The sequence below is a fragment of the Penicillium soppii genome, assembly GCF_028829465.1.
Source record: "Penicillium soppii strain IBT 18220 chromosome Unknown utg000010l, whole genome shotgun sequence".
NCBI lineage: Eukaryota > Fungi > Ascomycota > Eurotiomycetes > Eurotiales > Aspergillaceae > Penicillium > Penicillium soppii.
The window spans coordinates 3,700,072-3,719,150 of record NW_026643240.1 but is presented as its reverse complement, the minus strand read 5'-3'; the positions used below and the strand labels follow the sequence as shown (position 1 = coordinate 3,719,150).

At 48.7% G+C, this 19,079-nt stretch overlaps 8 protein-coding genes across 8 annotated transcripts; 2 read left to right on the top strand and 6 right to left on the bottom strand.

Annotated features, from left to right (window-relative positions):
* Positions 1-607: 607 nt before the first annotated feature.
* N7529_012084 (uncharacterized protein) lies at positions 608-2,460 on the bottom strand (the record flags this gene model as incomplete). Its single annotated transcript, XM_057247610.1, has 8 exons — positions 608-808; positions 883-1,290; positions 1,341-1,710; positions 1,757-1,915; positions 1,963-2,019; positions 2,069-2,136; positions 2,191-2,284; positions 2,336-2,460. The coding sequence occupies 8 exons, from the start codon at positions 2,458-2,460 to the stop codon at positions 608-610; spliced, it is 1,482 nt and encodes a 493-aa protein (XP_057092959.1).
* A 677-nt stretch (positions 2,461-3,137) lies between these two features.
* Positions 3,138-4,555, bottom strand: N7529_012083 (M20 family metallopeptidase; the record flags this gene model as incomplete). Its single annotated transcript, XM_057247609.1, has 4 exons — positions 3,138-3,355; positions 3,417-3,556; positions 3,612-4,408; positions 4,463-4,555. 4 exons carry the CDS (start codon positions 4,553-4,555, stop codon positions 3,138-3,140), a joined length of 1,248 nt encoding a protein of 415 aa, XP_057092958.1.
* A 591-nt stretch (positions 4,556-5,146) lies between these two features.
* On the bottom strand, positions 5,147-5,394 carry N7529_012082 (uncharacterized protein; the record flags this gene model as incomplete). Its single annotated transcript, XM_057247608.1, has 2 exons — positions 5,147-5,330; positions 5,357-5,394. 2 exons carry the CDS (start codon positions 5,392-5,394, stop codon positions 5,147-5,149), a joined length of 222 nt encoding a protein of 73 aa, XP_057092957.1.
* A 577-nt stretch (positions 5,395-5,971) lies between these two features.
* N7529_012081 (uncharacterized protein) lies at positions 5,972-6,958 on the bottom strand (the record flags this gene model as incomplete). Its single annotated transcript, XM_057247607.1, has 1 exon — positions 5,972-6,958. The coding sequence occupies one exon, from the start codon at positions 6,956-6,958 to the stop codon at positions 5,972-5,974; it is 987 nt and encodes a 328-aa protein (XP_057092956.1).
* A 2,154-nt stretch (positions 6,959-9,112) lies between these two features.
* N7529_012080 (MFS general substrate transporter) lies at positions 9,113-9,465 on the top strand (the record flags this gene model as incomplete). The annotated part of the gene is made up of 2 exons (XM_057247606.1): positions 9,113-9,133; positions 9,181-9,465. 2 exons carry the CDS (start codon positions 9,113-9,115, stop codon positions 9,463-9,465), a joined length of 306 nt encoding a protein of 101 aa, XP_057092955.1.
* Positions 9,466-10,824: 1,359 nt separating this feature from the next.
* Positions 10,825-12,633, top strand: N7529_012079 (GMC family oxidoreductase; the record flags this gene model as incomplete). The annotated part of the gene is made up of 3 exons (XM_057247605.1): positions 10,825-10,867; positions 10,920-11,633; positions 11,687-12,633. The coding sequence occupies 3 exons, from the start codon at positions 10,825-10,827 to the stop codon at positions 12,631-12,633; spliced, it is 1,704 nt and encodes a 567-aa protein (XP_057092954.1).
* Positions 12,634-14,462: 1,829 nt separating this feature from the next.
* On the bottom strand, positions 14,463-15,738 carry N7529_012078 (uncharacterized protein; the record flags this gene model as incomplete). The annotated part of the gene is made up of 4 exons (XM_057247604.1): positions 14,463-14,954; positions 15,005-15,273; positions 15,460-15,475; positions 15,685-15,738. The coding sequence occupies 4 exons, from the start codon at positions 15,736-15,738 to the stop codon at positions 14,463-14,465; spliced, it is 831 nt and encodes a 276-aa protein (XP_057092953.1).
* Positions 15,739-16,561: 823 nt separating this feature from the next.
* Positions 16,562-18,964, bottom strand: N7529_012077 (anoctamin family protein; the record flags this gene model as incomplete). The annotated part of the gene is made up of 5 exons (XM_057247603.1): positions 16,562-17,806; positions 17,852-18,283; positions 18,336-18,624; positions 18,689-18,842; positions 18,889-18,964. The coding sequence occupies 5 exons, from the start codon at positions 18,962-18,964 to the stop codon at positions 16,562-16,564; spliced, it is 2,196 nt and encodes a 731-aa protein (XP_057092952.1).
* Positions 18,965-19,079: the final 115 nt, after the last annotated feature.

Below are 19,079 nucleotides of genomic sequence, written 5' to 3'. Positions count from 1 at the left end.
GCGAGGAGAACAAATGACATACGGTACATTCCGATGACTGGCGGAACTACAACCGTGCGGAGACCAAGAGCCGAGAGGAGATGAGAAAAGTGGAACAATTTCGGCTTCGAGGTGGCTGTTTGAGATTTGAGATGATCGTACTATGTGACATCCTTGTAATATGGATACAAACAATTTACAAACAATTTAACCTAGAGCGTCATGCAAATTGAAAGTGCTCTCAAGTAAACTCCCATTCAACCAATCAAATTAAGAGAATGTTGGGTGATGTCATCTGTGACGTTTCTGCCTAAAACACCTACGCACTCACACATGCAATCTACAAACTACAATCCACATTGTGTATACAATATTGTACAATATGACTACATATTCAGATGCACAATGAGATCATTGTGGAGTCAAAACGATCTTCGCTTTGCGATATTCTATTATTGACAGTTAGAGCTTGAAGGTTTTATGGTATCTCAAAGACACCTTCAGAAATATCACCGAATAAAGGATATTGATGAAAATATACTAGAAAGACAATTGGAATGCGGTTTGTACAGCACGATTCCTTAATACTAATTCTTTACAACAATATCCTTAAGGAAAGGTTTCTCGTCTAGAGAAGATAACGGAAGCTTTCAATCTCCCGATCTGTCTTGTTTGACAACTCATCCTGCAGCTCTGCGCCTACAGTCATTTCCTCCGGCAAACCATACAGCCTGTCCCGTCGGTGGTTCTCCCAGGTGTAATATGAATATAAGCTGATAAGGAAAAAGAGACTCAGTACCAAGCCTGACATTGAGGCTTTGATGCCAGTCTATCGCAAGTAGCAACGTCAGTCACTCGGTGTCTCCTCTCAATAAATAATTCAGAAGAGATGAAAATACTTACCGGATACGATGGCTCCTCTGATGCCAAGAAGAATTGAGGCCCAACAATATTACCAATGCAGTACGCAATAAACAACAGCGAACTTACGACACTCTTTTTGGAGAATCCGGCCACATTCGATGTCACAATACTCAGAGAGATAGGAAGATTGATCGCATAGACAACGGCCAGCGTCAATCCAACCATTCGCCCGACCTGATCGTTAGGGTCAAGCTTCCAAATGAGAATCAGACCCACAATCGAAACTATGGTGTTGAGGATCATTCCCAGGATACGGGATGATGGGATGAATGTTGTGGCAATTGACGTGATGAGCAAGAATACAATCTGTGCACCACCTTGGGGCATTTGCATAATGAGGGCCTTTAAATCAGTGAACCCGAAACCAGCGGTGATGATCGATGTAAACTAGGAAGATTGTAAGCATATATCTCAAAGGAGGAGAAATTCATACTAACACTTGTAAGACCTCCGTTGGCCAGGTTTGAAGTGAATGAATTTAGAACCAAAAGCCACATTTGTGGGTCCTTAAGAGCCTGAAGGGCCTGCGACCATTTGAAAACACCGGTATCCATCACACCTGTCTTGTTCTTCAACGTCCGTTGCACAGCGATAGCCCGCTCGTTATGCTTCAAAAAGATGGCTTTGGCAGGCGAGTCCGGTAGGAGGACAAACAAGACAATGGCGTAGAACGAAGTTATGGCACCGAGAATAAGGAACAGCAGCTTCCAGTGTTCGATAACAGATGTGTGTATAGTTCCGATACCATAGGCAATCAATCCACCAATGAGGACGGCGATACAGTTTCCAAAGAACCAGGCAGATTGTCTGGAAAATTTAGTGTGTATTTAATTTCCAAAATCAGAAGACATACCTAAGGGGTTGCTCCTCACGTTTATAGAACATGCCCGTAAGCAACGTGAATCCCGGTGCAATGGCCGCTTCACCAACACCCAAGAAGAAACGGACTGTCATTAGTCCACTCCAATTAGAGCAAGCAGCATGGCACATAAGAATACCACCCCATAGGAACCTGGCTGTATTAGTCTGTGTTCGTAATTTCAGAGGAAATTGACGTACACTGAACATGAGATGTATTTTCCAATCGGAAGTCGAACGATGATATACGAACTTGGCCTGTGGATAATCAGTATAGAATTAATATCCAGGAGATTTGATCATGTACCAGCTCCATGCAAAGTATCCGAAATAGAAGATGGCAGACGCCCAGGAGTATTCGTTTCCATGCATGTTCTACGACACCAGTCAGTATTGGACAAATGAATAGACCTGACCAGAGAAACATACTAAATCCTGTCGCAAGTTGAACAATGTCGCCTGACTCAAAGCGAGTTTATCGAGGAATTGGAGAAAATATGCAACTCCCATCAAGGGGATCAATCTTTGCATTGTTAGATATTTGCCATCACGCATCGCCACCTGCAGTACTCACACAAGATCAAGCTTCCATAGCACTCTCCGTTCCTCCTCGGGTGTCGCTTGGATAGCAAGCACTTGACCAAGGTCCAAATCCCGGCCAAGTGACTCACCCTCACCTTTCATATTCTTCTCATCCATGCTCGATTGTTGAAGCTCCATAGTAAAATCCACACCAGTGCAGGTCCACCAGAGCGATACAAGAACCCCCAACGAAGCCCCGCCAGCCTCTTCTTATTCAAAGCCCAACGAAGCCGGTATCGCTCTTGACTTCCAGACGCAGAAATCTCGAGTAGAAGATTCGCTTAAACCTACCAGTCCTGACGCCCGCCTCCTTTCCGCAGTGGGCCCTGTCCCACCGTTCAAGGGGAAGATGAGATGCCTCCACCAATGGAACATGGCCTGTTTAGTTTTCGATGATAATGGAAACTTCCCCGCCATATCAATCGTGGAGAATTGGCGAGCCTGCCAATCGGGCTTCTATGTCGGCACCCCAGGATCTTACATCTAACAATTGAGACCCCGGGGTCGCAACTGGGACGGACCCGATCTGGGGGAGAACCCACTTCTCCCCTCAGCGGATGTCAAGTTCGGCAATTGAAGCTGTCAGCGATCGGCATTGAGCGCACAGTTCAAGCCACTTTTGCATCTGGGCATTCGAGGCATCAAGATACGGAACGATAAGCGCTTTATTCCGCAACTATTGCTAATAGACCTCTCCGGATTATTGATCGTAGATGAGTCCCAGTGTTTCGCGATGCACTTCGTTTAGATTTGATTTAGGAGAGAGCTTCGTTTATTCTAGCTCACTTTTACTATCACAGGCCCTTCTCAAAGTCCGACTTGATGGCAGTGGCAAAGTTTTCGTCAACCAAAGCCCTGGACGCCACCACCGCCATCCCCGCTGCGCAATGCAAGCTACGCTGGAACCCGTCTTCAGATCCAGCACCTGCTGTAAATTGAGGTGTATGATTGACCCCATCTGCATGAATATAGAATCCACCATGGAAGCCAGGCACTTCGTACGAAACATTACCTGATTGGAGTAAATAATCAGCATCCAGCCACCAAAATAAAACAATAAAATCAGAACGTACCCATATCAGTAGATCCTCCACTCAACCCTCCTTCCTGTCCTGCGGCATCGAAAATAGTGCTGTGGCCCATAGCATTCATGGCAGACACGTAGCTGTCACAGATAGGCTTGTTGATCTTCATATCCTTGTATGCAGCCTCCCTTTATGCAAGTTAGCCAATAAATTCTATCCAATCGCATCGCTATGTTTCCATACCATTCGTATTCCACTGTGCAGCCAGTAGCAATTGCAGCAGCCTCAAAGCATTTAAGCACTTTTTCAGTCAACGGCTTCAATGTCTTAACAGTGTCCGACCGAATATAATATTCAACCGTCGTAGAAGCAGGAATAACATTCGGCCTCTCCCCACCCCGCAACACAACACCATGAATCTTCTGCGTAGGCAGAATCTGCTGCCGGAGCATAGAAATACTGACATAGGCCGACACCACAGCATCAAGCGCATTAACACCTTCCCACGGCGCGGCAGATGCATGCGCCGGCTTACCCGTAAAAGTCACTGCGACCTTATCATTCGCAAGATACTGCCCAGAGCAAGAACTCGAGCTGATGAGGTCCGGCGCACCAGAAAGCACAGGGAACGGATGAACCATGAAGCACGCATCGACGTCTTTATATGCGCCAGCATTGATGAGCAGGAGCTTCCCGCCACCGCCCTCTTCGGCAGGCGTTCCGAGTAGACGAACAGAGTATCCGACTTGGTCTACGTACAAAGAGCCCATCGTCTCACAGGTAGCTAAGAATGCAGCGATGGAGCTCGTGGCAATCAGATTGTGGCCACATGCGTGGCCCATACCCGGCAAAGCGTCGTATTCGGCATTGAAGGCCATGACACGTCCGCCATTTCCCCGCTTATAGATGATTTCGAGCGCTGTCTCGATACCATAAGCCTTGCGATGGACTTGGTATTCGGGGCCGAGCGACTCGAAGATCTCGCAAATGTTATCGTGGGCGTTGTATTCTTTGAAAGCCAGCTCGGGGTTCGACCAGATCTGTTGCAATTGAGCAAGACAGTCTATTATTCAGATAATGACAATGCCACATACCTTTTGGTTGATCTCACTCAGCTTGGATTCATACTTGTCCAGGGCCCCGCGGACCTTCTGGATAATTTCTGCTTGTCCCTGCACTGGCAACATGTTGTTTGAGTGAATCTCAATCTATGCACGGGAACAATGAAACTTTTTATGCGAAGACAAGAGAAACCCCCAAGAAAGGAATCCAGTGCCGAGTAACATCTCCGCAGATAAGAGATGTACTAAGTGGGGTGTTGTCTTCGCAGGATTCCGCATTCCGCAGTGGAGAAGCAACTACTCCGTACCAACTACACAGTCGGCCGGAGAAGTCGAACACACTATGGGATATAATCAAAATGGCAATCTACGAAGCCTCATAAGCCGATTGCATATGAATCCGAGCAGCGTGAGCCTGAACAGGCCTCTGATTCAAGAAGATCCCCATCTCAACAATGTGCAAATCTCCCTCGTCCCTCCCCTCCAAATCCAGAGTGTTTAACTCGCACACCTGCATAGCAAACTGACCCGGTTCCGCCTTGAACGTAGTCTTAGACGTAGCCTCGAATATAACGGTGAGCCTCATCTGGATACTGCCCGCTCAGGCGCATAGAGCTGTGTTATTTGCGAGGTATCCTCGCTGGGAGCAGTCGTTTCGTATGACGTTTGGAGAAGGCCTTTGTCGCGGCCGAGATCGATATCCCAGACAATGTAGATCTAGTGGCGGAATTTGGAGAGGTGGCGACTGCGGACTTCGAGGAGAGGGACGGCTTGGCTTGCTTCTGTTGGGGGGCTGCTGCCGATGAAAATTGTGGCGTTGGGGGTGAAGTATGGGTTTATGCGGTTTTTGTCTGAGAAGATGGAGTCTAGGCTGGCATCAATCAGCGGAGGAATTTGAGGCCTGGCATTGAGGATGGGTCGATGGACCCGTAAGGGCCGTGGTGGATGGAGATTGCGGTTCCCATTTTGGATTGTTTTTGGAACATTTCTTTTTGAATGTGTACAAATAATTCGCGATTGATTGTTATCTTCTAGATATGTCATGGCGACGTAATATTGGTATAAAAGTACAGGTATAGTTACATCATGAGGCTGAATAGGCCGTAGCGTCAATAGATCGCTTCACATTATATTGTCGATTTACACGTGTTATATATGAACGCAGTCCTGTGTCATGGATCTGGTGCAGAGTTGCCGTGGTATTTTAGCCACGAGTTATGTATGGCCAACACGTAGTGGTAGCACGGCTGCTGAGATCACATGCTGGGATGCAGAGGTGGACATGTACCAGATTCTCCATGTGCGAATTTTGCGGCACGGCGCGAGGTGACCAGAGGATGGTTATTCTTGTGGGCGTGACCGTTGTCTGGGTTGCGAAGGTCGTTTGCGGTCGCTTGCTTGTGATATTAAAGCCAGGCAGGGTGCAAATCCTCTCCGTGCCCAGGTATATGTAGAAAAAGGAGAAGCAGTGCAGACGTCGCCTGCGACAAATTATAGATCAAAAGTCTTCCTATGCGCTGAATCAAAAAAATTCCCATTCACTCATGAGGGATGCGGGCTGTTATTGGTTGATCGTGTAGAGGGCCGGATCCTGCGCTCGGACATAGGCAAGCTTTCCACAGACATTGTGTTCCATCCCCTGCGTCCCTTCGATCGGGATTCTCGTGGGGCAGCGTGGGTAACATCTGTCGTAAGCTGGGTGGGATCCACAAAGCCAGGATATTCTTCGTTTTCGGACGAGGTAGGTTGCGATCGAGATGTTTGTACAAGTGCAACCAACTTCCCCAGAACACCGAACTCCAGCTTCAGCTTGATGCTGTACACCATAGGCTTCAAAGTTGTCTGTAACGAGTAAAAGCCAATGTATTCCACGACGAGGAGGCCAATGTCAAGAATGATGATGACGAAATTGATCGCCAACAACTCGTACATGATCCTGCTTCGTCGACGATCTTTGTCTGGCATCATCTTGAGCAATCGCACGGTCTCAACAATGTAGATGCCCGAGATGATCATCTCCTGGGCGCAAAACCATGCCAGTTGCATTCTCTCCATGACATTGTATCCCCGAATGACTATCGGGGAACCAACGTATGCGGTACAAAAAGTGAAGACGGTCGTTGGCACCAAAAGGATGACTGCGTCGACGATGATCAACCAAAGAACAAAGCGCAATATCGTATTACTCTGGACTACCAAATGTAGCCGAGAGTATAGGACCACGGATTGACCCGGTACCATCACATAAAACCCAATGGTGGTGATAGTCAGAGAAACCCATACCGGCGCGAGAGAAAAGAACTCCAACAGATATCCAATGGCATGGGGGATCACTCCCAGAACAACCGAGAGTAAAAGTGTCCAAAAGTAGAGGCCGCGGTAATGAGTGAAAGTCAGAAACAACAATATGAACAATTCAATGGCGTTGTATAATGCGATGGAGGTAAAGACAATCATCAATATCCGCACGGCGAGGTTGTTGCCATGATACCCATGGATCCCATCGGGTGGTTCTGACAAATTTGTCATTGTCGACGCGCCGACCTAGCCCGGCTGGATATGATAGCTGGAATGGCCACTGGGTATGATGTATTCCTTGCCCCGCTCGTTGAGAACCCCAGTCGTATATGTAGTTCCAATTGTACCAGCTCCACGGCCATTATAACTGTCCTAGTTCCAACCGATCATTCAGGCACGATTTGCCGAAGGGGACACAATCGCGTTCGAAGTCGAGATTCGAGTACTTCGTTCAAGTACAATGTAGGGAAATCGAATTCGAGATCGGATAAAGGGATCTTGGGACGCTCCGAAGAATGCGGATGTAACCTTATGAGAAGGATGACCGAGGGCGATATCAAACAAGGACACTGCAGACGCTGAATTGAATTATGTACCAATATATAATAATATATAGGGAAACTGAAGACATAAAGACATTAGCGGGAAAAAAGGCAGAAAGAAGAAAAAAAGAGAGGGATCCGGGGGACCGGGGAAATGGTCAAGACTAAGCCAAGAAAGGAACCGCCACACATGAAACTTTTGGTCTTTTTTTTTTTGCGTTTAATATTCATTGCACTCTTCATATTGTGTTCATTTGGATTCAATTGATGTTCAAAATGAGATTCAATGGGATTTTCATATATCCTTCGTGTCTCTGTCTCTGTGTCCAATGGAAGCTGCAATTCCCAGGCCTCCTTGATCGAAGGCGGCGAAATGCAACCATTATTGTATCAAATACGGAGTACGAAATATTAAGTTGACACTAATGTTTCGTTTGAAAATACCCTGTTCAAGTACAAACTCGTCCAAAATGGTAGATGTCTCAATTGCCGAGGCTTTTTACGCGCTAAATAACGCCGGCACCGGTACTTGGTGGATCGGGGTTCGAACCTCCCTTACAATTGGGCCCAATTCTTTGTGGAGGAGCGCCCGTGCATTTTCGCTAGTCTCGTCCAGGCACATTACAGTTACAATATTATACAATGAGAACTGACTACCTTGTATATATTATTATTCCAAGGTTGTTGATCAACCTGCATGCTAGTCTAAACCCCAACCTGCATGCTATACTATTATGCATTGCTCATGTCCGTCCATCTTCGGCCAGCCTGTGTTCAGGACCTTCCCGAGTTACGTAGCAGATTTGGCCGCACAGGCCATGCTGAAGGATGAACTCTTTTCCCATCTCTGTCCGCACCGGTATGAGCATTACCCGGACTTCCGGTATGCATTTCTCCGCCGATTGAAGCAGAGACTGGTGACTCCGGGGTATGTGATGATAGTCGCTGTGGAGAATGAGGGGAATGTCGGCGGTGAGCTGATCTGTGGGTATGCGGTTTGGAAGAGAAATGGGACCGAAGTAGATCAGTGGAATCATGCGTGGAATCATACGTGGATGCATGGTGATCAATCACATGCCCCTGAACTACATCGTCAACCCATCGAGGATTCCCTGGCTAAAATACATTATTGTACTCAGCTCTACAGCGAACACTGCTGACTATAGAAGATCGCTATCTGGCATTGATTTGTCCCGATCGCAGTGTGGATCCTCAAAGATTGGCACATTACCTGACCTCCACGGTGGACTGTTATCGATTTTGGACCTTGCCTAATAATTCGTTTCCTTCAACGGTCGCTGTCGCCCCTCCATATCAGCGACGCGGCTCTACTTTTCGCAGTTGGTCACCTTCCTCCTCACACTGAAGGTCTGATGATCACACGAGTGGATTTGATTAGACATATGGTGCATTTAACATGGGTTGGAGAACAATAGATCTTCTCTGTTGTGATACGAGGCTGGTGCAGATCAGGAACCGAGCCGCACCGTCGGTATCAATTCCCATATCTATGCGAAGCATCAAGAGGCGCACGTTCTACCCAGCCATCTTCGTATCCGACACCGAGCACAGAGAACAATCATCAGACTCCACACCCTGCCGCGAAAACATCTGATCTGCGACGCCCTACTACGCGCTGACCGGCGAAGGAACAATCCTGGGTCGTACGGCGGTTTCCACTTGCAGAGACCTTAAATACCATAAGAGAGACTCTACGAGATAGGAATGACTGACCCCGCCCCGCTGCCTCCTTGGAGACTCGAGGCCTTTTCGAAGATCAAGATCGAGCCGGACAAGGAAGTGGCCGTGGAACGGGCAAAAATAGTACAATTAACATCAGATCATGGTATACTCGGATGCCTCGGTGCGCCAAGGACACCTTGGTGTAGCAGCCACGACACTTAATGACAGAATGGTAGCGGTGGCGGTGCCATTTTCGTCTCCGTCGGCGAGAACGTCTTCGGCCAGAAGCTCCTCGCCGGCCTGAACCGCGTCATCGACGACTTCGACCCCAAAACCATCGTCAACATCGGTGCCACCGACCTGCGCAGCGACGTCCCCGTCAAGGACCTTCATGCCATTCTGGTCGAGTATAAAGCCGCGCTGCACTGGGTACTCATCGTCGGTACCATCATGGCTGCGCTCTCCGCTTTGGGTGCGTTTGACCTCGATTGGAAGAGCGCTAGGGGAATGTAGGGCGTGCCTAGCGACGAAGAGGAGTAGGGAGCTTTGTCGGTCCGCTCGGGGTTTAGAGTAGGTTTGGGGGGAGAGAAGATATGTTCAATTCTGGAGACGGACGGAGGGATGTGCTTAGGGGGGTTGACTCTGCATGGAATGGGGGAGTGTCAGGGTATTTGGCATAGGATAGAAACGAGTGTCACCCGGGAGGGGGGGAAATTGGGCTGCTTGGAGGTACAGTCATCGAGACTTGATTCTTGGGGGGTGGTAAGAGATAAAAAAGCAGCAGAGTCAGTCGCATTCGGAGTGTCTGTCATAAGATAGTTCATTAGTTACTTCAATCTTGTCAATTCTTACGTGTCTTTCTATATATAAATAGTGTTTCACATTCTAAATGTGTGTCTCATCACAAAGTCTTCAGTGATCATTTAATAGATATGGAGGAAATAGGGCATTTCAGAAACATTCGTCAAATTAAGATCCATTGTCGCTGGTTAAGTCCCAAGGTCTGTCTTCACTCCGAAGCTGGAGGCTGTGAGACTATATTCAGCTCATTCACCATCAATTGTTTTCTCGAGCCAGACGCAACGACACCCAAGGAGGCTTCTTGAACCAAATCCCTCTGATCTTCTGGTCCATCCACTCGCCCTCTCCCATGCGGCTCAGGTCCAATTCCAGGTCAGCAATTAGTGCAATGGGGCTTGCAGCAGGCGCGCCAGGACAATTTACCTGTGGGACTGGAAGCAAGTGTCATGGGCCTTGGGCTATACAAAACTTTGGGATTTCGAACTGTCAACAAGATGGAATTGATGCCAGGAATCATGATTCGCGTCATGCTCTACGATAAAGAATCGCTCTCGGACGAGCTCCGCTGATTCTGCATCCCAGCCCTGTTCCCGGGTCCCACTAATGAAATAAACTTCTTTTCTTGGTGCTTCATCATACTGATCATCTGCATCATCCCTGCAATCTAGCGAGCTCCTCGGCTTTGATAGCCGGTTAAACCGCTTGTTTGGCGAATGAAAACAAATACAACATGAATAATGCAATGAAAACTTAGGTTTATATCTTTACCCAGCGCTGCAGATCGGCAGCGTGGTGTGGTTGGAGATCTCACACCCCATCAATATCTGGGTACTTTTGCAGCAAGTCTACATTGGCTCTCTGCTTTATCATGTGCTGGGCAAAGAGGGGTACCTGGCTAGTCTACATGCAGGATTATCCACTACAAGACAAATCCGTCCCGCGTGAAAAGAAATAGGTGGCCTGAAAGGAAAAGAGAAGAGGCTATATACTTCGCATCTCTTCTTCATTCTGTCAGAACATATTTAGCGAACATTCGTATTGTTCATTTGATACCCAAAGCCCTTATCCAACATGGAAGCTACAAAAAACAGTTACGACTTCATTGTCGTCGGAGGTAAGTATGTCTTAAGGAACTACACAATCACCCACACTTATCGCATAAACAGCCGGTCCAGCTGGATGCGCTTTGGCATCAGGGCTGGCAAGATCTGCCCAAAAGCCCAAAGTGCTACTTCTCGAAGCAGGCGGCCGCAATGACGACCGGAGTCTGCGAGTCGACGGTAAGCGCTGGACAACTTTCATGGAAGGGGATCTGAACTGGGGATACAAAACCACTCCCCAGAAATACTGCAACGGGCGTGAACTCGATTACTCGCGCGGCAAGGGCCTGGGAGGAGGCTCAGCCATCAACTTCGGTGTGTACACTGTTGGCGCGCGGGACGACTACGACGAGTGGGCTGCTAGCGTGGGAGATGAAACCTTCGGCTGGAAGGAGATGCAGGCCCGATTCAAGAAGTTGGAGACTTTTGATAGCACTATTACTCTCCCGGAGCATGCAAAGCATGCTAACTCGGTTGCTTCCGACCACGGTAGCTCGGGGCCTTTGCGTGTCGGTTATGCCGTGAATTGGGAGAAAGACTTGTCGCTTTCTTTAGATGCATTCGCTGCTGCTGGTCACAAGCGCAATTTGGATCACAATTCTGGTAATCCACTTGGCATGGCTGCTACTATTAACTCTGCTGGTAGTGGCAGGCGGACCACTGCTGCTGACTTGCTTTTGGATGCGCCTGATAACCTTGTGGTCGTCACGGACACCCCGGTTCAACGGGTTATATTGCAGGGCAAGAGGGCCATTGGGGTCGAAACTCAGGGCAGCCAATGTGCGTTACTTGAACTCGCAATGTATCCATTAACCACTGACATGACTTTACAGATCTGGCTTCTCGGGATGTAATTCTCTCTGCGGGCGCGCTAGATACCCCGAAGATTCTCATGCACTCCGGCATCGGGCCAGCCGCAGATCTGGAGAAGTTCAACATCCCAGTAGTGGCCGATATCCCCGCCGTTGGCCAAGGTCTCCGCGACCACTACTTTGTTCCATTAATTCTCGCCCGCAACCCAGAAACCAATGACCGCAACACCTTCTTCCAAGACCCAGCCGCGATGGAGGCGGCAATGCAGCAATGGGAAGAAAGTAACACAGGCATGTGGACACGATACGGCTGCCAAGTCGGCTGCGGCTGGTTCAAATCAGAGCGCATAACCTCAACGCCGGAATTCAAAGCCCTTTCAGCTTCAGTCCAGGAATTCATGAACCGCGAAACAATCCCGCACTACGAAATGATTACCCACCTCCCCATCCACTTCATGCTCCCAGACATGTTCAAAGACTATAGCTATATTGGCCTAGCAGCATTTATGATGAACGAGCAATCCCTTGGCGAGGTTCGCCTTCAATCTTCCAACCCCGACATACCCCTCCTCTTCAATCCGCGCTTCCTAGAGAACCCCTTCGACCGCCGCGCCTGCATCGAAATCTACAAACATCTCCTCGAGGTAAGTCGGACGGAGTCCTTCGCGAAGGATACCGTATCGACGCTCATCGGCCCGGCCTCCGATTCCGACGAGGACATCCTCGAGTTCTGGAAGAGCTTCCTTTCTTCTAGCTGGCACATGACCGGCACGGTGAAGATGGGCAAGGCCGACGCCGGCGATGTGGCGGTTGATGGGCGGTTCCGGGTTCGCGGCTTGGAGGGTCTGCGTGTTGCAGATATGAGCGTCGTGCCTGTGTTGACGAACAATCATACGCAGGCTACGGCTTATGTTACTGGTGCTACTTGTGCTGATGTTCTTATTAAGGAGTACAGGCTTGATGGGTAGGTTGGATATATATTTGTATAGTCGGTATGAAATATATCAAATAATTGTTTTTGGCGTCACTAGACCTGTTTGTGGCTATCAAAGTAAAGCTATACATGTATATCAGCTTTTAAGTGAGCAGGCACTAGTATCTGCTAAGTCCTTGTATCATGGCAATTCGAATCGTTACGTTGCAGTTCCGATAGGGTCTGGAAACCCCTCCTAACAGTGTTTAGTAGACTAACTAATGAAACGAAACTCGAGGTCTTGAACATACTTCTCGTTGACGCTTTACTGGTATGCCATAAGGCGTCTATACCGGACATGGAGTTCAGCAGAACCGCTCATGAGTCTTGTTCGACGGTCGTAACTTGACCGGAGAAAGAGGTCTGGGTCCTGATGTGAAGAATGATAGGGGTCCTTTGGGAAAAGAAGCGCTGTACCCTAAACGATTTGGACTCTTCCCATGGTCTTGACGATGATCCTGACGCCGTGTTTCGGGCATTACAACCAAAGGGAAACATAGGAAGATCCTCTAGGAAACAAATACTAGATAACGCTCAAGAGAATTGTTTAGCCTTAAAACGAGGGACTCAGAAATTATGTTTGACAGGTGGCCCTCCTAAACAAGAGGAGGAGAGAAGACTTTTTCTGGGGCGATTGGTCCACACTCTGTGAGACAGTGAACAAAAAGCGAGTTCAAATCACTGATCTTTTATAAGTTTTGCTAAGAGAATCCGCGTTGATGAACGAGAGCGCATCTTTGCAGTCACTTACCAAGTAGAATATCCGTCCTTGGTTTCATTATCCAAATCTGCTATCCTCTATACTCTCTCCCTATAGTAATCTCAAGTCTGTGTATACAAATACCTGAGGTTCAGATGCGCTGCGAATTGCGTTTAAGACGTGAGAATCAGACTCCGACTGGCTCACGAACTCTTTTGCGGAAATGCCGCTCCTCTCTAGGTCATATTCTAGGAGGCACGCCATGATAGGCTTAGGCCAGGAGGTATGTTGTGGAGTTGTGGAGTTGTGGAGTAGTGGGGCAAGATTTTAGACCTCGGCACGAGATCTACGTCAGAGGTCACGTCAACGAATCTATTACTGACTATGATTCTAATTAGTTATAGTTATACTAATGTAGGTCTACGGCTTTGCTTACCTAGAGACGTCCTGAATACGATGCAGCCACGAAAAAGTGCGAACCATGACTAAATGAAACCAATATATATAGGCAAACCCTTAGCATGATCTATATTGGGCGGACTAATGCACAATTGACATATGCCCATCGAAGCGCCCGAGAATGTTGCTAACTAAGTAGGCATATTATCCATCCGTCTCGATGCTTCTAAGTATGCTTTTTAATCTATAAGCAATCTTGTTTGGTTGATAGGGGTTTAGATGCGTAGGTCTGCGAATGTACCCTCTATTCCCGCGATGGGGTAGCACGCGAGGTAAGAGGGTCATAGATAATGACACTTTAACACGTGCTAGGATTGCATAAGGAGATAAATCGTATTCAAGGTCTTCATCACATGCGTAGTAAAAATAAATACTCCATTCAATCTGTCCTGGCGGACAAACAGGTAAGAAATCTCAGAACACCACCGAGTCGCAAAGCCAGGCACCAGGGGACACACCATTACACGAAAATGAAAGAAGCATGAAAAAGGATTAAAAAAGAGCGCGAGATAAAGCTAAAGAGACAGGAGTACGTGGCAGTAAGGGTCCATTTCGCCAAGGCAAAAACAAAACAAAAAACACCTCAGCGGTAAAGAATAAAAGATGCGGGTATCGAAAAGTGATGAAAAAGCCGCAATCAGGAGGCGCAAGCGCGCAGACAAGACCTAGTTAACCATAGGAAGACCATGGGTAGCCTCCTGCTTAGCGACGACGTCGGAGGCATCGTGGCCATCATCGGAGCGGACACGCTTATTCTGCTGGAAATTGTTGTTAAGGAAGCTAGTGTCATCTGGGTGCTTGCGCATACCCAGTGTAGCGGCCGCAATGCGGTTCAAAGAGTTCATGTCATCGGACACCGAGCCCTGGTGTTGAGGGGCTCCTGAGGCCGGCACCGAGCCTGAGGGGCTGGTGTTCTGGACTCCTGCTGAGGCGAGGGCCATCTCCGTTGTGCGGGGTTGGCTTAGGTCGATGTTGGCTGGTAGTTCGGGGACTTCGCCTTGGGCTTCGAGGAGGCGAGATTGGAGATTAATGATGTATTCGCGGAGCTGGTAGTTCTCTCCTACCAGGGACTTGACTTGGTCCTTGAGGGGCTCGATGTTCTTGACTTCTTCCTCGAGTTTACGAATATAAGTCTCTTTGCGCTGGCGGAAGGCGCGCTTTAATGACGGTTAGTGAGGGTTTGGATGACATATCAATGCTAACATACCTGGGCAGCGCGGTTCTGGGCAGCACGCTTAGAGGTGGAGAGCTCGCGCTTCCCATAGCTCTTAGAACCACCATCAGATGGTGGGGAGCCTTGGGCTTGAGTTGGGGTTTGGGGAGCACCCAGCATGGCACCCGAAATGGCTGGGTCAATGTTTGGTTGGTCACGAGGACTGGCATTGTTAGGTTGAAGATGCTGCTGTTGGCCTGGGGCACCCTGTGGACGAGGGCCCTGCAGGTGGTGCTGAGCAGCTAGAAGCTGGTCATGGAGAACTATAAGGTGTGTTAGTAAGGAACCGATCACATGTTGAGGCACAACCCTAAGTTGGGAAGTATAAGAAGGCAGGGAGATGTTTGAAAACCACAAGACCGTGAAACCTCAAAACCTCGAACTACAAAGTCTTGAACCCCGATCGTGGAAAAAATCAGTCCTGCCAACTCTTTTCACTTTGAACGTACCCTGGTCCGCGTGGTCCTATAGCAATATGTTAGTAACAATGTTTCAAGAGTGACAAAAGGACCCTGGGAGCGGCGATGAGAAACAAGGGAGTCCCGACGCGTCATAGCATCGACCACTACCACCAATACCCCTGGAACGTAGAAAAACCGCCAGGAACTCCCAAAACCCTAAGTATCAAACGCGGGATATAGATCTGATGACAAACGCGTTCGAGATATGCTTACCTGAGCAGTGGACTGCATGCTTGGATGCGGTGCTGGGGCGAGAGCAGGCTGCATGGATCGAGATTGAAGCAGAAGGTCACAAGACCAAGGAAATTCCGATATCCAGAGCAAAGATGACTTCTTTGCTGAGATCGCGATGTAGGTCAATGAGGTAAGCAGTCGATGCTGTAAGCAAGTTGATGGCCCGGAGTGAAAGGAGGATTACTTAAGGAAATCTGAGTCAGAAGATTTGGGGATCGCCGATTTATGTAAGGCGTTGGTAAGCGAAATGTCCGGATGTAGTAGGCGGTGAATACGTGATCTATCTATAATTACTATCGATTTGATCGCGATTTGCTAGCTATCGATACCACATTATTGATATTCAATTGGTCCTGCTTAGAATCATGATGACTCGTCATTGTCTTCCAATAATGAATGGCTATTCTGCCACCTGGACGACTTCATCGCTGACTACATTCCGTCTGCATCCGGTTACAGGCGCGGATTTACTTACTGCCGAGTCAGCATGACGTCGTACTTCATCGCCATGTTTGCCTGAGGCTGAACGATCGCAGGCAACAGCAACTCTGAATAGCGTCAATTCAATTCACATATAAACAGTATAGATGAAGGTTTCAGCTCTGCGGGTTCTGTCATGTCAGCCAGGCACCAACTCTCAACAAAAAGACCCCATCCAACGGAGAGGAATTTCAACCAAATAGACTGAGCTAGTACGGAGTAGAGAGCACCTCCTGGATAACACCAATTGAGTATAAATCATAAATCTCATGCACATCACGTACAAGATGAGTATCTACAGTCTAGAAATCTCGAAGTCACCCATGAACCCGCGGTCGCGGACTAAACACAGTCAGCACTCACGCCCTAAGCCGCTCTACTGCTGCTTCTTCACACCACCCTTCACAGGCTGTGCCTGGATAATCCCGGCACCAACTTGAGCTGACTCAGTCCAGCTACGCTGGTGCAACCAGAACCGAGCAGCGGGGTCAGCACCTTGCAGGGACGCATTCCGAGCATCATCCTCAAGCGAGGCGCGCGACAGCTTAGGCGATTCAGACAGATCATCATCCTTGCCTTCATCGGTCTCCGCACTGATTGTCGACTCAAGGTAGCGCTTACGCATGAGATACCGCTCGGCGCGCTCTTTACGCGAATTAGGCGGCTCAACTCTAGCCATCGCGGCCCGCACAGCATACCGGACAATAAGATACAAGTGCTCCGAGAAGAAGATAGTCAAAAGCAGAGCCCAACCTTTAATGTCTGTTGGTTCACCGTTCGGTCCGTGCTGTGCGTTGCCGCTGAACATGTATACCAATGCAGCGCTGGTGATGCTACCGACCCAAGAAAGAAAACCCAGGCTATCCAGCCAAGGTCCTATGGTGTCAGTGCGGAGAGGCACAGGCCGACGGAATTCCATGCAGATCTTGAAGAAGTCGGAGCGCAGTTCAATCCAGTTGTTTACAAAGAATGAGAGCGGGACGAGAGGCCAGGTAGGGGAGAACAGGGCTAAGTATCCGAATTGGATACACATCTCGCGCAGATCATCGGTCACATCGTACTCGGAGAGCTCGAGCTCGTTGCGAACACGAGTGAGGAACTGCACTTCCTCGGCAGGGTCGTCAAAGACAACAACCGGTCTCTCGGGCGATTCTTTATCACCATTGCGATCCAACTTGCCATTGCGCTCCTTGTTATACTCTTTGTATTTGCGCAATGCGTGCTGCTTGATATACGGCACAATAGTCTCCATGGCAAAGCCAACGATCTGGGCCGTGACAGTAAAGTAGATTACTTGGTTTCGCAGACGAGCAGGGTCGATCTGGAAGAGCGATTGCTTTGCGATGGCATGTTCCTTTGACACGAAAGGCCGGACTGTCAGGCGGAACACATCGAGGTACGGCACGATCCGACTCGCGAATGGCACGTATACAAAGGCCGTCAGGAAGATCGGGAGATAAGAAGTGATGAAGTTGATGACGAAGATTTTCTGGGTCAGAGCGACATCGTACGCATCGCGCGTCTCATGGTTTTCGTAGTCATTGAGCTTTGTCGCGATTGATGTCAAGATGGCGCTCATGGTAGGAACAAGCGCCGAGACTAGAATGGTTGGAATAAAGATCTAATAAGTGAGCTTGAGCACCAGTTTTCAGCGCGAATCACATACCAAGTACGTCTTAAGTGGGCCGTTGTACAGCTCTGAGATAAAGATCTCAATCGCAAAGCACGTCGCAATAATAGCACCCAAAGCAATGGCAGCAAGCAAAGCAAAGGGGATCTGAAGAAGCTGTCTTTGCATACGCTTGGTGGCCGGGAAAACGCCACACTTCTCACCGGTACCTTCATCGGTGACCTCCTTCTCAGGCTTGAACTCGCGGCGTTTGGTTCGAACAGCCGAGACATTCTTGGTCTGCCATCTGCAGCTGAGATCGACCTCCTGGCGCTTCCAGTACTCCACAAAAATAATGCACCAGAGACAGTTGACAGCCGTATAGATAAGCGAGAAACCACCAAGGAGGAACCAGCAGGAGAACCCAAAAACAGCTGGGAAGATCAAGAATCGGAAGTATGACTGCAGGAACGAAAAGTAGAATCCAACCTTTGATCCGCGTTAGCTAGGCGGGAAAACGAGAGTCCGGCTATGCACGTACGCTTTCACCAAATTTGTTCCTGATCTGATCCAAGTCGTCTTCGGAGAGGAAGGTCTTCTTGCTCCAATCACGCATCCACTTTTTGTTTGTTTCGATATCGTGCAAGGGGAATATAGCGGTGACATTCTTCCAATCGCCGTGGTTGGGGGTAATTTCGGCGCCGCCCTCTTCCTTGGGCTGAGTGATCATCTGATGAACGACACGCAAGCGCTCGGCCTCCGTGTGCGTCTCGGTAGAGCTGGAAAAAGTAGGCTCAGCATTTCGGATGCCATAGAGCCAATCGCGCACACTAAAAACAGAAGCCAAATCAGCATGAGCCCGATCACAATATCATTCAAGCTCAGAACACCCACCGCGATCGGTAGACGGCATGCTTTAAGCGCTTTTCAGAAGCTCGCACGAAGACAAGAAGAGACAATTCGTCACCCTGACGAACTTCCGCCTGGAGACCGACCTGGGCAAGGGTTTGGAGCAGCTTCTCGAGCTGTGCAATCGCCTGCGATTGGTCTGGGATGTCAGCATTTCCACGGCAGAAGAGGCCTATTTTACTCACCAACATCTCCAAAACTGTAGCGGATCACATAGTCCACATGGAGATTACACTCCTGAGGGGGTTCTTGTTCTGCCATGTTGGAGTGGTTGAAGAGAAGAAAGTGGGAGGGAAAATCGAGATGATCTGCGGAGTTGGCGGACTACGTCACCAAAGGCTTAGCGGGGGTTAAGCCTGCCAAGCGCTCAAGCTGC